Source organism: Notolepis coatsorum, assembly GCF_963971535.1.
Source record: "Notolepis coatsorum genome assembly, chromosome: 3".
NCBI classification, from domain to species: Eukaryota; Metazoa; Chordata; class Actinopteri; order Aulopiformes; family Paralepididae; genus Notolepis; species Notolepis coatsorum.
Genome location: NC_140167.1, coordinates 58,897,580 through 58,914,097, shown reverse-complemented (window position 1 = coordinate 58,914,097; position 16,518 = coordinate 58,897,580). Strand labels below are relative to the sequence as shown.

General features: G+C 44.5%; 1 protein-coding gene across 1 annotated transcript in view; it reads right to left on the bottom strand.

The window, feature by feature from the left end:
• Nucleotides 1-16,518, bottom strand: part of kiaa1109 (KIAA1109) — a 347,797-nt gene that overhangs the window by 307,139 nt on the left and 24,140 nt on the right. Inside the window, exon 2 of the mRNA XM_084310762.1 lies at nucleotides 12,594-12,726. Coding sequence (XP_084166888.1) covers nucleotides 12,594-12,696 — 103 coding nt within the window. The 5' untranslated portion in view covers nucleotides 12,697-12,726. The remainder of the gene's footprint in view (nucleotides 1-12,593; nucleotides 12,727-16,518) is intronic.

Sequence of the window (16,518 nt, the reverse complement as noted above, 5' to 3'; positions counted from 1 at the left end):
ACATTCATGGCAGTAACTCTGCAGTTTATTACAGAATCCTGGGACATGCAGAGCTGGTGTTTGGGCTGTGTTGGGCTGCACTCAGAGCACACGGGGGACAGTTTGAGAGAGGCGTTGGAGGAGATGGTACATGAAACATGGAAGCTGGACATGTCAAATATGGCTGGCAGTGGCATCACCACTGATAATGCCTCAAATAACAAGAAAGCATTTAAGCAGGACTTCACATGGGTCCCCTGCTTTGGGCACAACCTTCACCTAGCCATTAGCAAGGGTCTGGATGTAGGCCGTGTGTCTGCAGCACTGTCGAGGCTGAGAAAGACAGTGTCTGCCTTCAGCAGGTCACCAAAGATGTCCCGACAGCTGAAGCAGAAGCAAAAAGAGTTGCAACTGCCTGAACACAAACTGATCCATGATGAGCCGACACGCTGGGACTCAGCGTATCAAATGGTGGCGAGATTTCTGGAACAGCAGCAAGCGGTCTGTTCAGTTCTAGCCGACGATCGGAAGAAATGGCACCTCATGCCTAAAGATTCAGACATTACAATTCTTGAGACTGTAAAAGATATATTGAGCCCTGTCAGCTCTTTCACTGATGCCCTTAGTGGTGAAAAGCACACCACACTCTCCTCTGTCCTGCCCCTAATTTGGAAGTTATCTTCAACTTTGACCATTGAGGAAAATGACAGCCTCCTCAAATGTGAACTTAAAGAAAATATTGGTACAGATCTCAACGAACGATATAACGACGTCGACGGGGCTCTGCAGCTGGTGTTGAACACAGCCACGTTTCTCGACCCAAGGTTCAAGGACAGTTTTGTTATGTTAAGAGACGAGGTCAAACGAAATCTGATGGACACTCGCACTGAAACAGGAAGACAAACACCCGCTCCTCCTCCTCCATGTGCCACTGCCATGCAACCACTACCACTACCAGGCGTACCAGCGAAGAAAAGTAGAACGGATCTGAAGGGACTGTTAACCAGCATACAGGGGGAAAAGAAGGGTCAACATGGTGGTGGCGAGGATGCAGAGGACGCAGAGGCTGAACTAAAAAACGAGTTCACAATATATGAAAAGATGCCTGAACTCAGCGCAGGAGACGACCCACTCGCATGGTGGAGGACACATGAGAGAACTTTACCTCACCTTGCCCAGCTGGCGAAAAAGTATTTGTGCATCTCTGCTTCAAGCTCAGCTTCAGAACGTGTATTTAGTACGTCAGGGCTCATTTGCAGTCCAAGAAGGGCACGGCTTACAGAGGAGCACATTGACATGCTGGTGTTCCTAGCAAAAAATCTGAAAGTTGTAAAGAAACTTTAGGCTAGTACATTATTACACTACTTGCACCACCTTATGTGTGATTAGTCTGAGGCCGTTGAATAAGTGCACTACCTATTTAAAAAGAATTTAACTTGAAAATGCACTTTTTTTTTGTACTTGCACTTTAGTGCCTTTTGAATGTGTGCTTAATGCAAAAAAGTTTGAATTATTGTTTTAGTCATTCTGCTGTCTAAATGCCCTACCTCAAGAAGAATATTGTTTCATTTGCTAGTTGCTGGCTGCTACTTGAAAATGCATAAGATTGCAGTTTTTTTTTTTACTTGAGGCCTTTATATAAGGTATGATAAGGTATAAGTACTAAGTAGGTATTGTGCATCGTTCGGTTCGAGTCCTACAGTTATCAGTACCCCCATCGTTCCTGACGTTATCTGGACGCTTATCCAGGCTGGTCAGACCCCTAGTGGTGATTGCATCCGAGGAGCTCCGGGTCAAGAGCGACTGGACCTGTATATTGGATTACTCTACCCGACGACGGCGAGCCTTCCACGGCTCTTATGCTTTATGTGTATCACTAGGTAATGTAGAAGGTATGAGAAGGTGGTATGAGAAGGTATTAGAAGGTGGTATGAGAAGGTATTAGTAGGTGGTATGAAGGTATTAGAAGTTGGTATGAGAAGGTATTAGTAGGTGTAGGTGGTATGAGAAGGTATGAGAAGGTGGTATGAGAAGGTATTAGAAGGTGGTATGAGAAGGTATTAGTAGGTGGTATGAGAAGGTATGAGAAGGTGGTATGAGAAGGTATTAGTAGGTGTAATGAGAAGGTATTAGAAGGTATTAGAAGGTGGTATGAGAAGGTATTAGAAGGTGGTATGAGAAGGTATTAGTAGGTGTAATGAGAAGGTATTAGAAGGTGGTATGAGAAGGTATTAGTAGGTGGTATGAGAAGGTGGTATGAGAAGGTATTAGAAGGTTGTATGAGAAGGTATGAGAAGGTGGTATTAGTAGGTGTAATGGTATGAGAAGGTAATGCACTACCTAAGAAGAACTTGACTTGAAAATGCATAAGATTGCACTTTTTTCTTACCCTGCCTTTTGAATGTGTCCTTATTGTTTTCACTAATGCAAAAAAAAGTTTTAATTATTGTTTACTACTACTAGTACTAGTAATTTTGCTGTTGTGAAGTTATATATGTTACACATATAGCCCTCGCCCTGTTATCTTTATCAAAACTGTTACCAACTGTAATACAAACAGTTCAGTTTGTCAGGTACATGCAACACAGATTACAGTGAGTGTTTACATCTGTCTGCTTGAGAAAATACTATGTTCTAACTTCTGCATCTGCAATAAAAATGATTGAAGTGAGATGAACAGTTCTTTTTAAATGTGTGATCTAAAGATAAACAAAGGGTTTTAAAAGTGTTATATTTATCTTATCTTATAGTACCAGAGAGAAGCTGAGGAGAATCAACCAGCAACAAAAGCTAAATTTGTTTAAAAAAAAAAAAAAAAAAAAAATATATATATATATATATAGTATCGTGACAACACTACTATGTATGGCTTCGTCCACATTGCAGCCGGCTTGTGGGAGGCATGAAACACCGTTCGAGACAGGGGAAATTGAATACGAAATTGGGATGGGAGAAAAATAGAAAAAATGGGAGAAAAAGTGGATCAAAAAAAGTGCAACAGAACAACCTACTGTTATATATCATCTGGCTTCGCGTCTCGCTCTGCCTACCGAGATACATCACTATCTCCAGCACCTAGTGTGCTCTGGGAAACAAAACAAATGCACCCACTTGCACGTGACCACGCCACTCTCATGCGTCCTCTATATTACGCCGGAAGTGGTCACGCCTCACCCTTCCTCATTCGTTTCCAACGTGGAAGCAGCTCAGATGCACTTCTGAACTGGAGATTGTTATGAAGCGTAAGGAGAAATTACACAATGTTGGGAATTCGCCAGAAGTTCGCCAGCCCCCGGAACCTTCTCGGCACGTCCTAACAGCGCGGCAGTCCTGTCCTGTTTTTTCCTCGTCGCATGACAGCGGACCGAGGGACTTCGCGCAACGGTTGGCAGTCGAGCCATGTCGCGCCCAGGTAGGACCTGCGCTAGCAGGCATTGGTACTGGCATGGGTAATACTGCTCGTTGGCTCGTGAGACGACCAAGTGATGTATTGGCGCAGGGGGCGGGATATTTGGATAAACGTGGTCATCATGACTCACTTTTGAGATGTTTTTCCAAGTATCCTAGCGCGCAGCTAATGCTAATGCTACAATGTTGGAGTGCCGTTCCCATGTACCCCGCCGGGGCTGTCTTTACTCTTCCCTCCTCTTAACCATTCATGCTGACGGTCAATCTGTGTCTAATGTTGGGGGTTTAGCGGAGGCTTATTTACCCTTTACATGGGTGGATGGGCTGACGACAGGGCTCAGGGCAGGTGTGCATTTTGTGAATCTATGAATTGAAAATGGGGGACCCTGATGTAGACAGGACTAACGTTTTCTCTGGTCTGCATCCCCTTAACAATTGTGTGTATTGGGCTAGCCCATTCTGCAATATGTTAGAGTTTTCATTCATTCATTCATTCATTTATCCCGTCACGGGTGCACACCGCAGGGGAGGTTGTTGCATGCCTACTAGTGGAGCAGTGCTTCACTAGTAGTAGACTTTGGTCAGCAGCCGCCACTGGTGTTCCGTGCTTAGTGGTGCAGGTGGCATCGGTCCTTTGCCCTGACATGGTGGAACGGTATCCCGCCCGGCCGACGCCAAAAGGCGAGTCGGCCCGGCAGGTGGCTGGTGGGCTGTTGAAGCTTATACCACCGCGGTACAGAATTTAGCAGCAACTAACAACATTGCTCAATTGGCTGCTTTTCTGTCAAAAATGGTGTCGGGTGGTGGGGCCTTAGGGCTAGCCGACGTCAAAACCATTGCGCAAGGTTTTGAGGTTATTCAGTTTTTGACCCAGCCGCAAGCTATAACCGCAGGGAGGGCTAGGATGCTGTCAACGGTTGTTCACAGGCATCTTGGTTGGAGCAATGTCCCCTTGAGGAGGGGAGGGGTCTCCTCCTCAGGGCTCCCCTCTCCGCGGGTGGACCTTGGTCTGTCCACGGAGGCGCGGGCGGTATTTGACCTGGGCCCCACACCGCGCAGCCAGAGGTGAGAGCACGGCCTCGCCAGCGGCTGCGGCGAGGCCCCCGGCCATGTTTCCCCCGCATGAGATACCCTGGACAGGAAAACAGGTGATCACAAGGCCAACAGCCTCGGCGGCCCGAGGGATCAGCTATATTAGATGGGCAAGCCCTAAAAAAAACGTTGCCATCTAGCTGTGTCTAGCACGCTCTCCGGTTACTCCCCCCCGCTACGCTACGGGACTCAGGGCTCTGATTTGTCCCCTTTGGCGGCGGGCCGCGTTCTTCCAGTGAAGCGCAAGCGGCCCCACATTTCGCTTCTCATGGAGACAGGGGCTGACACCCAGTTGCTAGCTAGGCCTGGGTCTGTCTATGAGAATGCTGTGCTGTCAAGCGGCTCCCACACCACACGTCCTGCGTCTGTGTTTGGTGAGCCTGGTGTTGTATCTGTCGACAGAGCAGGGTTCCCTGTATCTAAAACATTTTGTCAGAGGGGGAACTCTAGGCCGAGGAGGTCGCAGGGTGGGTTCCCCCCAGCCCCGCCCTCGCCAGGCCGGGTATTACGTTAGTGCCTCCCCCGTCTGGACTTCCGATCCAGTGGTGGTCAGATAGGCACGCGTAATTTGGGTGGTAGTAATATCACTACAGGGCTACGGTGTGTAGAGACCCACCCTATCGGGCAGTGTGGGACCACACACCATGCATGTCCAGCTGCAGAGCAGGCTGTCCTCAGCAAGCTAAGCCGGGAAGATGCTCAGCGGGGGAGCCTATGTCACCAGGGGTGATGGCCACTCCCCCGTATCAGACCGCCCCTTCTGTCGGGGTCCCCCCCTTGGGTGCGATTGCCTCGTTGGTAGAGTCAGGATGCGATATCCCGGCTACACGGGACACCCTGCTCGCGAGGTTGGCGAGACCAGGGTTGACGACGCACAGCGGGAGGGACCGGGCCACCTATCTACGATTCCTAGCAGACCAGCGGCAGTTGGCGGCGGGGGCGCTTTGGAATTTTTACCACGTATGGCTGCAGTAGTAGCCATATGTCGGTGTGGATGGAGAGAACACTGAGGGTGGCGCTTGTGTTACATTTTACACACCCCCGCCCTCCGTTTTTGGGTTTGGTACACTATTATCAGAGTCCGCGGCAGTGACAGCCCTGGCCGAGGAGATTCGTTCTTGTTGTAATACAGTACTTTTACCTTACCACTAGGGATGGGTACCTCTCACATTTGAACCTGTGAATCGATACCGGTACCCAACGGTACCTTTTTTCGGTACTTGGGTCTCAAGAAATTTTATTTCCAGTCGTAAAAAAAAAAAAAAATCCAAACTTCAAATAACTACAATTTCGACCGTTTTCGGCTTGTCATTGCTCCGACTGCTTTGTTGTTGAATCAAGTCAAATCCTAGGTAAGCATATATTGTGCGGAATTTTTTTGGGTATCTCACTTGATTCGATACTCTGTAGTACCGACGTGTTTCGGTTCGGTACCTCAAAAGTACCGAATTCGGTACCCATCCCTACTTACCACTGGATGGCACTATCAGTAAATACCACCTCTGCTTGTAAATAGATAATTAGTACTTCCTGTTCATGCTGTAAGTTGTATCTTTGTTTTGGTCCATGCTGTATGGTGCAACAAGCGAATAAAGCTCTGGAAATATACAACAGGTTATGGGCCCAGAACAACACTAAGAAGCTACACAGAGTTTTGTGTGAGATGAACAGTGTTGTGGGATTTCACAATGGATGACAAGCTGTTTATTGACCGGCTGAGCGGACCAGAGAACTGGGCAACATGGAAGTTTCAGATGGAGCACTTGCTAAAAGCTAAAGGACTATGGGCCCCAAGAAAAAATAGGACATTAGTTGAAGCAGCTAGAAGCATGCTGTCACATGCTAAGTTGCAGAAGATGTACTGGGCAGAGGCTGTAGCCACCGCAGCTTACATACAGAACAGGCTGCCCACATCTGTCCTGAAGCAAGAGACTCCCTATGAGAGATGGTGTGGAAAAAAACCTGACATGAGTCACATGAAGGTGTTTGGCTGTGTTGCTTATGCACATATCCAATCACACTGAAAGAAGCAATGGTGAGTCCTAATGCAAAGGAATGGCAGGAGGCGGCTGATTTGGAATATGAGTCACTGCTGGAAAATGAGACATGGGACTTAGTGGATTTACCAAGAGAAAGAAAGGCAGTAGGATCAAGATGGGTGTTCAAAGTCAAGCATCACAGTGATGGACGAGTGGAGATACACAAATGCAGACTCGTCGCCAAGGGCTACTCACAGTTGTATGGTGCTGACTATGATGAAACGTTTTCACCTGTGGTACGATTCAGCTCTATTCGTACATTACTGTCCTTTGCTATTCAAAACAATCTACAGGTGCACCAGATGGACGTCGTAACTGCATTCCTTAATGGACACCTGGAAGAGGAACTCTACATGGAGCAACCAGAGGGCTACATCAAACCAGGGGAGGAACACCTGGTATGCAAACTAAAAAAATCGATCCATGGACTGAAGCAGTCTCCTCGCTGCTGGAGCAAGGCTTTCACACAGTTCATGATGGAAATTGGATTCACACAGAGCACATCAGACCCCTGTGTGTTTGTGAGATCAAGACAACAGCTTGAAATACTTGCAGTTTACGTTGATGATCTCATTCTGATAACGGAGTCGACTGAGAGCATGAACGAGCTGAAAATGGCTCTCAAGGAGCGCTACAAGATGAAAGACATGGGTGAGCTGTCCTATATCCTGGGCATCTCAGTGATCCGAAATAAGAACAGTGTATTTCTTCATCAGAAGCAGTACATTGAAACCATACTTCAGAAATATGGAATGGATAATGCAAATCCTGTAGCAACTCCTGCTGATGGCAATGTCAAATTGAGGAAAAGTGATGGTGTCAGACAGTAAGACATACCTATCAGTCAATGGTAGGAAGTCTGCTGTATGCTGCAATGGCCACACGACCAGACATAGCTCAAGCAGTGAGTGCTGTGTCAAAGTTCAATGCAAATCCAGATGCTTCACATCGGACTGCTGTGAAGAGGATACTTCGATACTTGAAAGGGACAGTGAACCTTGCTCTCAAGTATGAGCAGTCAGACTCTGGAGCTTTGATTGGATTCTCAGATGCTGACTGGGCTGCTGATCAGGATGACCGCCGCTTAACAACAGGCAACATCTTTCTACTGTGTGGAGGAGCGGTGAGCTGGCTTAGCAACAGGCAACAGTTGCACTTTCAACAGCAGAAGCTGAGTACATCGCACTCAGTCAAGCTGCTCAAGAAGGTATCTGGCTGAGACGACTACTGAGCGATCTCGGAGTGGAGGCTACGTCCACAGTGATCCTGGAAGACAACCAAGGAGCCATCGCAACCGCGAAGAATCCCGTGAACCACTCCAGGACAAAACACAGACATTCGCTACCACTACATCCGTGAATGTGTGCAGAATGGGCAAATAGAACTGCAATATTGTCCAACAAATGACATGAAAGCGGACATCTTTACCAAGCCACTGACTAAACAGAAGTTTGAGTACCTTAGGGGAGAGATTGGACTTTTTCCTATTTAAATAGAGTGGTTGTTTGTGCTTGACAGGTGAACGCCGAACGCTGCCTGGTCAAAGCAAGTCTGAAAATATGTGAAAAAGAGTTCCAGTAAAAGCATTGTAAAAAAACGTTTTTTCTTAAAGAAAATTTTATTTTTTGTTGTTTAAAGATATTTTTTCTTGACATTTCTTCTTATGAAGGAGAGCATGGCTCTGTAATATTATTTATAGGCACTTAATACCATTGTAAAATTAAGTGAGAGTGTTGTAATATTATTTAAAGGGACTTGAATGCCATTGTAAAATTAAGTGAGTGTGTTGTAATACAGTACTTTTACCTTACCATTGGATGGCACTATCAGTAAATACCACCTCTGCTTGTAAACAGATAATTAGTACTTCCTGTTCATGCTGTAAGTTGTATCTTTGTTTTGGTCCATGCTGTATGGTGCAACAAGCGAATAAAGCTCTGGAAATATACAACAGTTCTCTGGCGGCGAAGCAGGCCGTCGTCGTGGTCCCATGGGAGGACGCGATGAACGCCGTTTCCTCCCGATATTCTCTGGTGCCCGAGAATGTGTCAATGTGTGAGAGTGTCAGACCCATACTGGACCTGTCCCATGGAAGGTTCAGAATGTTGATTAGGGGTGGACGGTATAAATGGTATAAACGGTATGAATTTGCTCTATGGTATGGATTTTGACTATACCTTGTAACCGGTAGAGCAGCTCTAAAATAGCAATGACGTCATGTAACCACAGCGCGACTATTTCACTCGCATTTGCCCCTAAAAATAGATAGAATTAGTCATAGATAATAGATATGTGCAAACTGGAAAAAGTTATTTAGGAGGCTTCGTGTCAACACGCAATTGTCATTTCATAATAAACACATATCACCGCGGCGCACAGCAAGTTTCAATTTCAGTTCCTGGCATTTTTAACCAGTGGAGAAAGGTCGTTTTTTTTCTTATATGAATTATTCAACGTTAATAAAACATACCTGGTGATCAACTACAGTTTGCTGTGAACATTATGATATGTGTGTAGTGTTCCGATAACGACGGCTGGGCAGCGGGAGCTGGATGCTGGATTTTGCAAGAAGCATGCAGCTGCAGAGCCGCAGAGCTGGACAGCTGTGGCTGCACAGTGCAATACTCCAATTCAGCCATTGGCAATTCAGCCGTTGGGTGGGGGGCGCTGTGGAGCGGGCCTGTGACCGGACCTAAAAGCGCCCCTGCTCTGCAACTCTGCAGTTGCATACTATTGGGATTCGTTGGGAGCAGCACGGAGTCTCGACTCGGGACTTATTTTATTTGGAATATATTGACTGTATACGCAAAAGTAGCCTAGTTTTAAGTTAAAATATTATAAATCTACATGCCTTGAGGATGTCATTCTTTATATAGCCTGCCTATCAGGCAAAAAAAAATTCTAACGGAAACCCTAATACCGTGATATATACCGTTACCGTTTATGCTTCAAATTATACCGTGATATAAATTTTAGACCATACCGTCCACCCCTACCGTCACCCACCTGTTAAGCGCCGTCAGGTGGGGGACTGGTTCACCTACATAGACCTGAAAGATGCGTATTCGCATCCCGATCTTCCCTCCTAGGACGTACCTACGCTTCCTTTTTCAGGGCTTAGCGTACGAGTACCAGAGGCTGCCGTTCGGCTATTCTCTGGCTCCTCGCATCTTCACCAAGTGCGTGGAGACCGCGCTGGGGCCTCTGCATCGTCAGGGGGATATGAATTGTATTCTACCCTGGACGACGTTCTGGTCCTCGGCCGGTCAGAGAAGATCGCCGGGTCTCATACCAGGCAGGTGGTGGAATTCCTCACCAGCCTGGGTTTTGCTGTAGATTGGTAGAAGAGTACTCCTCTTCCCAGTCAACAGGTGGAGTACTTGGGCTTATTTCTAAGCTCAAGGGCCCTCATTCATCAATGTGTGCGTAGAACTTGACCTACTTCCACACGTACGCACGGAATGTAGAACTAGTGTACGCACAGGGAAGTCGGGATTCATCACACGGTGCGTACGCAGGCTCTATGCTCCTCCGTGTTGATGAATACCACTTTGTTCTACCGTCAATGCTCGTGCATGATTATCCATATATGGTCATGAAAATGAGGAAACACCCCCCATGGGATGTGAAATAATGGACGGACCCGAGCGGAACTCTGAGAAACTCCACGAAGATTGTTCACTGCTGTCGAACCAAGAAGACACTATCGCGTATTATGGGATAAATAAAAGGCGGACTTGTAAACGGTGATGTCAGATATCAACGGCTCCCTAAGACCATTGCTGCAATTCTGCCTGGACAGCTCAAAATACTAATAAAGACCGTTCGTTGACCACTGTTTGGCGTTGGTTGTGTGTCATTATAACCGTGCTGTAATATGAATGCCTTTATTAGTTGTGTTCGATTGGCTATATGATTTTTAGAGGCATCTATTTTGTTGTCGGCTAATAAAGACCGCGCTGGAATATGACTGCCTTTTCCCGTGTTGTTTGATTAATACCCAGGGATTAAAGTTCTCCTCAATTTTATTCCAAATCGCGATGGATCTCCCGTCAATTTTCTACCTGCTGCATATGATTTCTAGAGGCATACTACAATCTATTTTGATGTCAGTATTGGGTAGCAATGAATCTCACTGCATGTATGATGTAGCCTGCCTTTCAATACATGAACTTGAATTCCATCATGTTTGTGTGCGGGACTCACAAGGCTGTTGTCACAATGGGTGGTACCGGTACAGTAATAATTACAGTCCACACAATATCACGATCCATGCCATAGCCTATGTTCTATTAGGACATGATCTGTGACGACAAATGTTCTAGAATGTTTGAAGATATCATACTCTGACAGCATGCCTATGATCAACAAAAACGCGAACTTGAATCCCATCATATACATAGTCTGTCCACTATCTGGTGTCATTGCAATGCGTTTTCTATTCTTTCTTATACAGTAAAAAGGGGGAAGAACACTATATTCATATGACTTGTATTCTGCTTACAGCTTCGAAATTCCACTTGTTTCGTTTAACGTAAAGCCTTTTAAATATAATCAAGACGTTCCCGTGTTTCTGCGGTCTGCGCAAAATAATAACGAGTTGAGCTTTATGATTTATGATGAATTGAAAATGGGGGACCCTGATGTAAACAAGACGAAAGTTGGTCTGCATCCCCAATTAACAATTGTATGTACTGAGCTGTACTGTACTGTACCCATTCTGCAATCTGTTAATAAACTTTCCAATCAATCAATCAATCAAGCTACGCGGAGCGCAGTCAGTCAGTAGCCTACACCCCGTATATTCCGATAACGCTATATAAACCATGCTGCATTCATTCTTAGAGAAAGATCTATTATTCCAAATGCTATTTATAGGGTTTTGACCATAATTACACTACTGTTGCTATTTTACAATGAACTATAATGAACTACGGTTCGTACAGAACATGCCAGTGTTATTATGCACAGAAGCTCATTTCCTTGTTGTAATAATATATTCTACCACTGGGCGCCAGGTACGCCTGGTCTGACCTGTGCGTAGATGTAAGCACGGAGTCAAGTTCAAATCGAAATTGATGAATCCCACTCTTTGCTTAGAAATGATCGTACGCACAGGGTAAGCACAGATCTGTGCGTAGAACACGTTGATGAATGAGGGCCCAGGTCTATATGGGCATCCCTCTCAGAGCGGCGGCGAGTGGATGTTCTCGGCGCGCTCGGGAGGTTCCGTCCTAGGACGGTTACGGCGCTGTCTGTGATGTGCCTGCTCGGTATGATGGCATCTGCTCACTCTGTGGTCCCTCTTGGCCTCCTCTTCATGAGGAGGATACAGAGGTGGTTTTCCAGTATGAAAATAGACCCGGTGAGAGACAAGTGCAAGTGGGTGCATTTGTTTTGTTTCCCAGAGCACACTAGGTGCTGGAGATAGTGATGTATCTCAGTAGGCAGAGCGAGACGCTCAGCCAGTATTCATATAACTAGGGTTATAGGATAACCTTACGTTCATTGCCTTTTACTTTTACAGTTCTGATGCGATCATTTTTAAGTGAAAGAGATGGTTTTCAGCTAAGCAATAAAAATAGCTGCTTTCATATATTGTATACTATATACAGTAGACATACCCAATGTAAAAATTAATAAAATAATACCAATGTTCACTCAGACCAAAGTGATGTCTTGAAACTTCCGTTTATTGAGGAAGCACCGGGGCTATCCAGCTAGCTAGTTCCAATACATTGTGTCGGTCTGAGAGAAGAATCAAGCATACAGTAGGAAATACATTTGGACCATAGCATTCTGTTGTGGATGGTTAAAACCTTTGTTTGCATGTTGTGGTGTGGATTAAATCTTTTGTTTCTGGATCCCATTCACTGCCTGACTGAAGCTGCCCGGCTCGCTTGGAACATGAACTTCGACCGGTTGGTAAGTAAGCTAATGTCTATGCAGTATGCATACACTAATTATCTGAATTATCCCTTTTAAGAATGTGCAAGGTTCACTCAGAAATAGGCCATGAGGCCTGGAGAGAAATAGGGACATTAGAATTCTCTAACAGAGACAAGGCCCACTTACCCACGAGGAGCCACACAAAGTTGGAGTTGTGCTTGTTAAGGAAGTCATCCAGGTCCCCTAAGCTGGGAACCAAGCTGCTGTCATTGCCTTTACTGCCATCCATGGCTACAGCCACTCAGTCTGGTCTCCAACACTGAAATAGATGATGTACAGAATGTCCAATTCACTCAGTGATAACAGCACATCAGGGACAGAAATGTTTTTCAAGTGCAGTAGTACCATCTTTAGGTCACATGGGTAGTTGCCTCTCTGACACCACCTACTGAATACCCAGAGTAGGAGATGAGCCATGACGTTTATGTATGTCTGTAAATGCTGTGTTGTAGTATGGATGCCTACTGTACATGAGTAATCTACATTCCGTTCCTGCTTTTTATCTATTGATTCATAGCTACCTTCCTTTTTGGGGGGGAGAGAGAGAGAGAGAGAGAGAGAGAGAGAGAGAGAGAGAGAGAACGTCTGACATGTTGCACATGTTATGACTTTGAACGTCTGCCATTTCCACTGCAAAGACGGCATATAATTAATGATACAATGCGTCAGGTACCCACCGTGACACAGAAGTGCGTAGCAGCGGGGCAATTAATTTTACCAGCTACACCGGCAAGTAATTATTTTTTTAGCAACAGGGACATACTTTTAAATGGTGATTTATTTCATATTTTGAATGTATGTTAGGGCTTTTCAAATAATGTTTCAATATCCAAACAATGATGCCATCGCTTGGGTTTGTATCAATTTTCAGAGCTTGGGTTGTATAGATAGATAGATAGATAGAGATAGAGATAGAGAGAGATAGAGATAGAGATAGATAGATTTTAAAGCATTTCTATGTGGTTTTAAGTACTGTGCGTAGAGGGGAACAAAATAGATCACCGTCTTGCACAACATTTTACACAAAAACCGAACTGCACCCGGTGAGTAGATATGTTGCACACAAATTATGTATTTTGGCCCAATACTGCATGTGACTCACATAAATGAGACTGGCTGTGAAGAGAGGAGTCTTGTGTGGTTCTATTGAGCCCATTCTCACTCAGATATCTTTACATGAGAAGTCAAGGGACCCCTTTGAAAATGGCCATGCCCATGACACTTTCCTTAAAATAGCTTAACTTTGGGGCAAAGTAGGGATGTACCGACTTTTTCAGTCCCGATACCGATACCTGGGTTTGGGTATCGGCCAATACCGATACCGATCAGATACCCATTGTCCAATTTTATTTTCCAAAAAAGTTAAAAAAAAATTAATAAAATGATCCACTTTTTTTTGGTTTTTAAGAATTGTAAAGGATCACAAGTGTGTTTTTGATTTGTTGTAAACAAAGACAGAAAATAAACTTCATTCATTAGTAAACTGTATGCCTCACTGTCACTGTGTGGAAGAGACTGGGATCATTCTTTTGTGCAAGGCAACATCAGGCTTGACTTAAAACATTACTTTCCTAACTTAGTGAAACTAAATGTAACAAATTAACACATAGATATAAATGTACTGAATGGTTATTTCTTATTTTATTTATTATAAAAAATAAATAAAAATTCCGATATATATATATATTTTTACCGATACCCGATCCAGCTATATTACTGATATTGGCGGCCGATACCGATACCAATAACGGAGCATCCCTAGGGCAAAGTCAACCCTTTGCCAGTAAGCTAGCATGAAATGGTACCTTTGGGTTCGTCAAGATCTCTAGTTTAATATGATGACAGTATCTTCACACTAGCTTAAATACATATCCCACCAGAGCCATTTAAAGTCAGCTAATCAAACGGCAGGATATCGGTAACATAAATGGCCGATACCGATTTGCCGACTAATCGGTTGACCTCTAGTTCACATCGCCAGCCTGAGACTCAGGAGATAAAGTGCTTCACTCATTTGAAACAAAACAGGAATAAACTTCCTGTGAAACATCACTGTGAAAATAACTATTTTGCACAACTGTTGGCTTAGTTTAAGTGTTTAATTGTTTACATCTATTCACGGGGCTTTGTGGAGACCGAGATGGCATTTTTTTTATTAGCAAGCAATTGAAGTTGGCTGCTACAGTAGTTAGCTTTAGCAGCTAGTAGATACAGGTTGCTATGTTAAGATATAGGTAAGTTACTACTTCTTGCTCTCTGCACGTTAATGTGTAACTTGGCTGACAAAGTGTCAAACTCAGAGCAGATGTGGTGAAAGTGAATAAAAGAACCGCTGTGAAGGAAGGGTGGACAAAATTAGAGCAACGCGGCATGTGGCACAATAATCTTTTTATCTCAATTATCTTGCTTTCATTTCTATGACATTTACATTTAGTCATTTAGCTGACGCTTTTATCCAAAGCGACTTAGAAGTTCTGTACGACAAGTCATCAGGAAGGGCACAACAATGAATAACAATGTTCATCAAAGTGTTGAGTGCTACAGTGTAGGTTAGTTTATTTATTATAAGTGCATGATAGTTAAATAGGGTTAAATTCTTTTATTTATTATTTAAATTTTTTCAGATAATGGTTGAAGAAGTCCGTCTTTAGTCGACGGCGAAAGATTGGGCGGGTTTCGGCTGTCCTAACTGGGGTGGGTACTGTAGTTCATTCCACCATTGTGGGGCAAGGACTGAGACAAGGCGGCTTCTCCTTGATGACCCTCCCAGAGCTCGGATAGGAGTGGGTCCAGGGGAGGAAACTAACTTTTTGGCTTACCAGCCAACTGGCGAGTAGATGATTTTTTTTACCAGCCAAACAGATTTTTTTACCAGCCAAAAATAAATCGCTAATTGTGATAATTACTTCTTTGTATGTCTTCGTCTAAATTGATTTTCAATCATAGTAATAATCACACTGTGTCTCTACTCTTTAAAATATTTATTAGCATAAAACATTAATAAGTGTCTCTACTCTCCACAATATTAGCATACATCATGTATTAATCACACTGTCTCTACTCTTCAAAATATTAGGATATCACATATTAACATGAAAGAGGGAACTATTCTGGACTGGGTTGGGCTGAACTGGGCAGTGAAAGATGCTGGGCTGGACTGGGTTGGGCAGGGAAAGTTGGGCTGGTCTAGGTTGGACTGGGTTGGGCTGGACTGGGCTGGGCAGTGAAAGAACCAAGCATTTCACTGTAATGTAATAGCTAAATAAAACAACTTGAACTTGACTTGTTACATTTGCACTCTGGTTGGATGCCAAACGTATTCTGGTTGTACTGTACTTGTGCTGTATGATGACAATACATTGGAATAGAATCTCATGTCAACGCTAGGGGTTCAGCAGGTGTATTCTGAATGACAAGTATGACAACATCACCGTTGTGAAGGGCATATGGGCGAGTGGTGATATGGGGGGAAACCCGGTAATAATAAAATGTCACTCGGCTGCATTTAAGCAAAGCCGCTCAGTATAGTCCACTATGTTGAATGCGTGTTATGGTAGCTTGTTACATGCTAGGTAGCTAGCCAGCTAATGCTGGTTAGCCTCACGCCCACTTGTCATTCTCATGCGACTCGAAGGAGAACGTCGTGTGCTGTTGTTCGGCCCCATGTCAGACAGACCGCACTTATATCCGAAAGCGACGACTCTACATGCAATTATTTTCATCCATGATGTGTTTTTGTCTAAGTTTGTCTACCTTGTCAAGCCAGTGACAGGAGTCTGTAGGTCCGCGCGCAGTGGTCTGTCCACTTCCCCTAGATGCGCGACATCTTCTAGAAAACGAGTGTTCATTGGAGGATCTTAGAGCGCATCTGTACAACGATGATGTTCATTGGTTATGGTCGGATTATTATGAGGCGCAAATGGGAGGAATCATAAGGGGGGAGTCAGAGTTTGGCTTGTGCCAGTGAGCGAATCAGCAGATTGCAGAATGATTTTTTTGTTTTGTTTTGTTTACCAGTACTCGCCAGACTGGCGAGTGCTCTTCATGAATC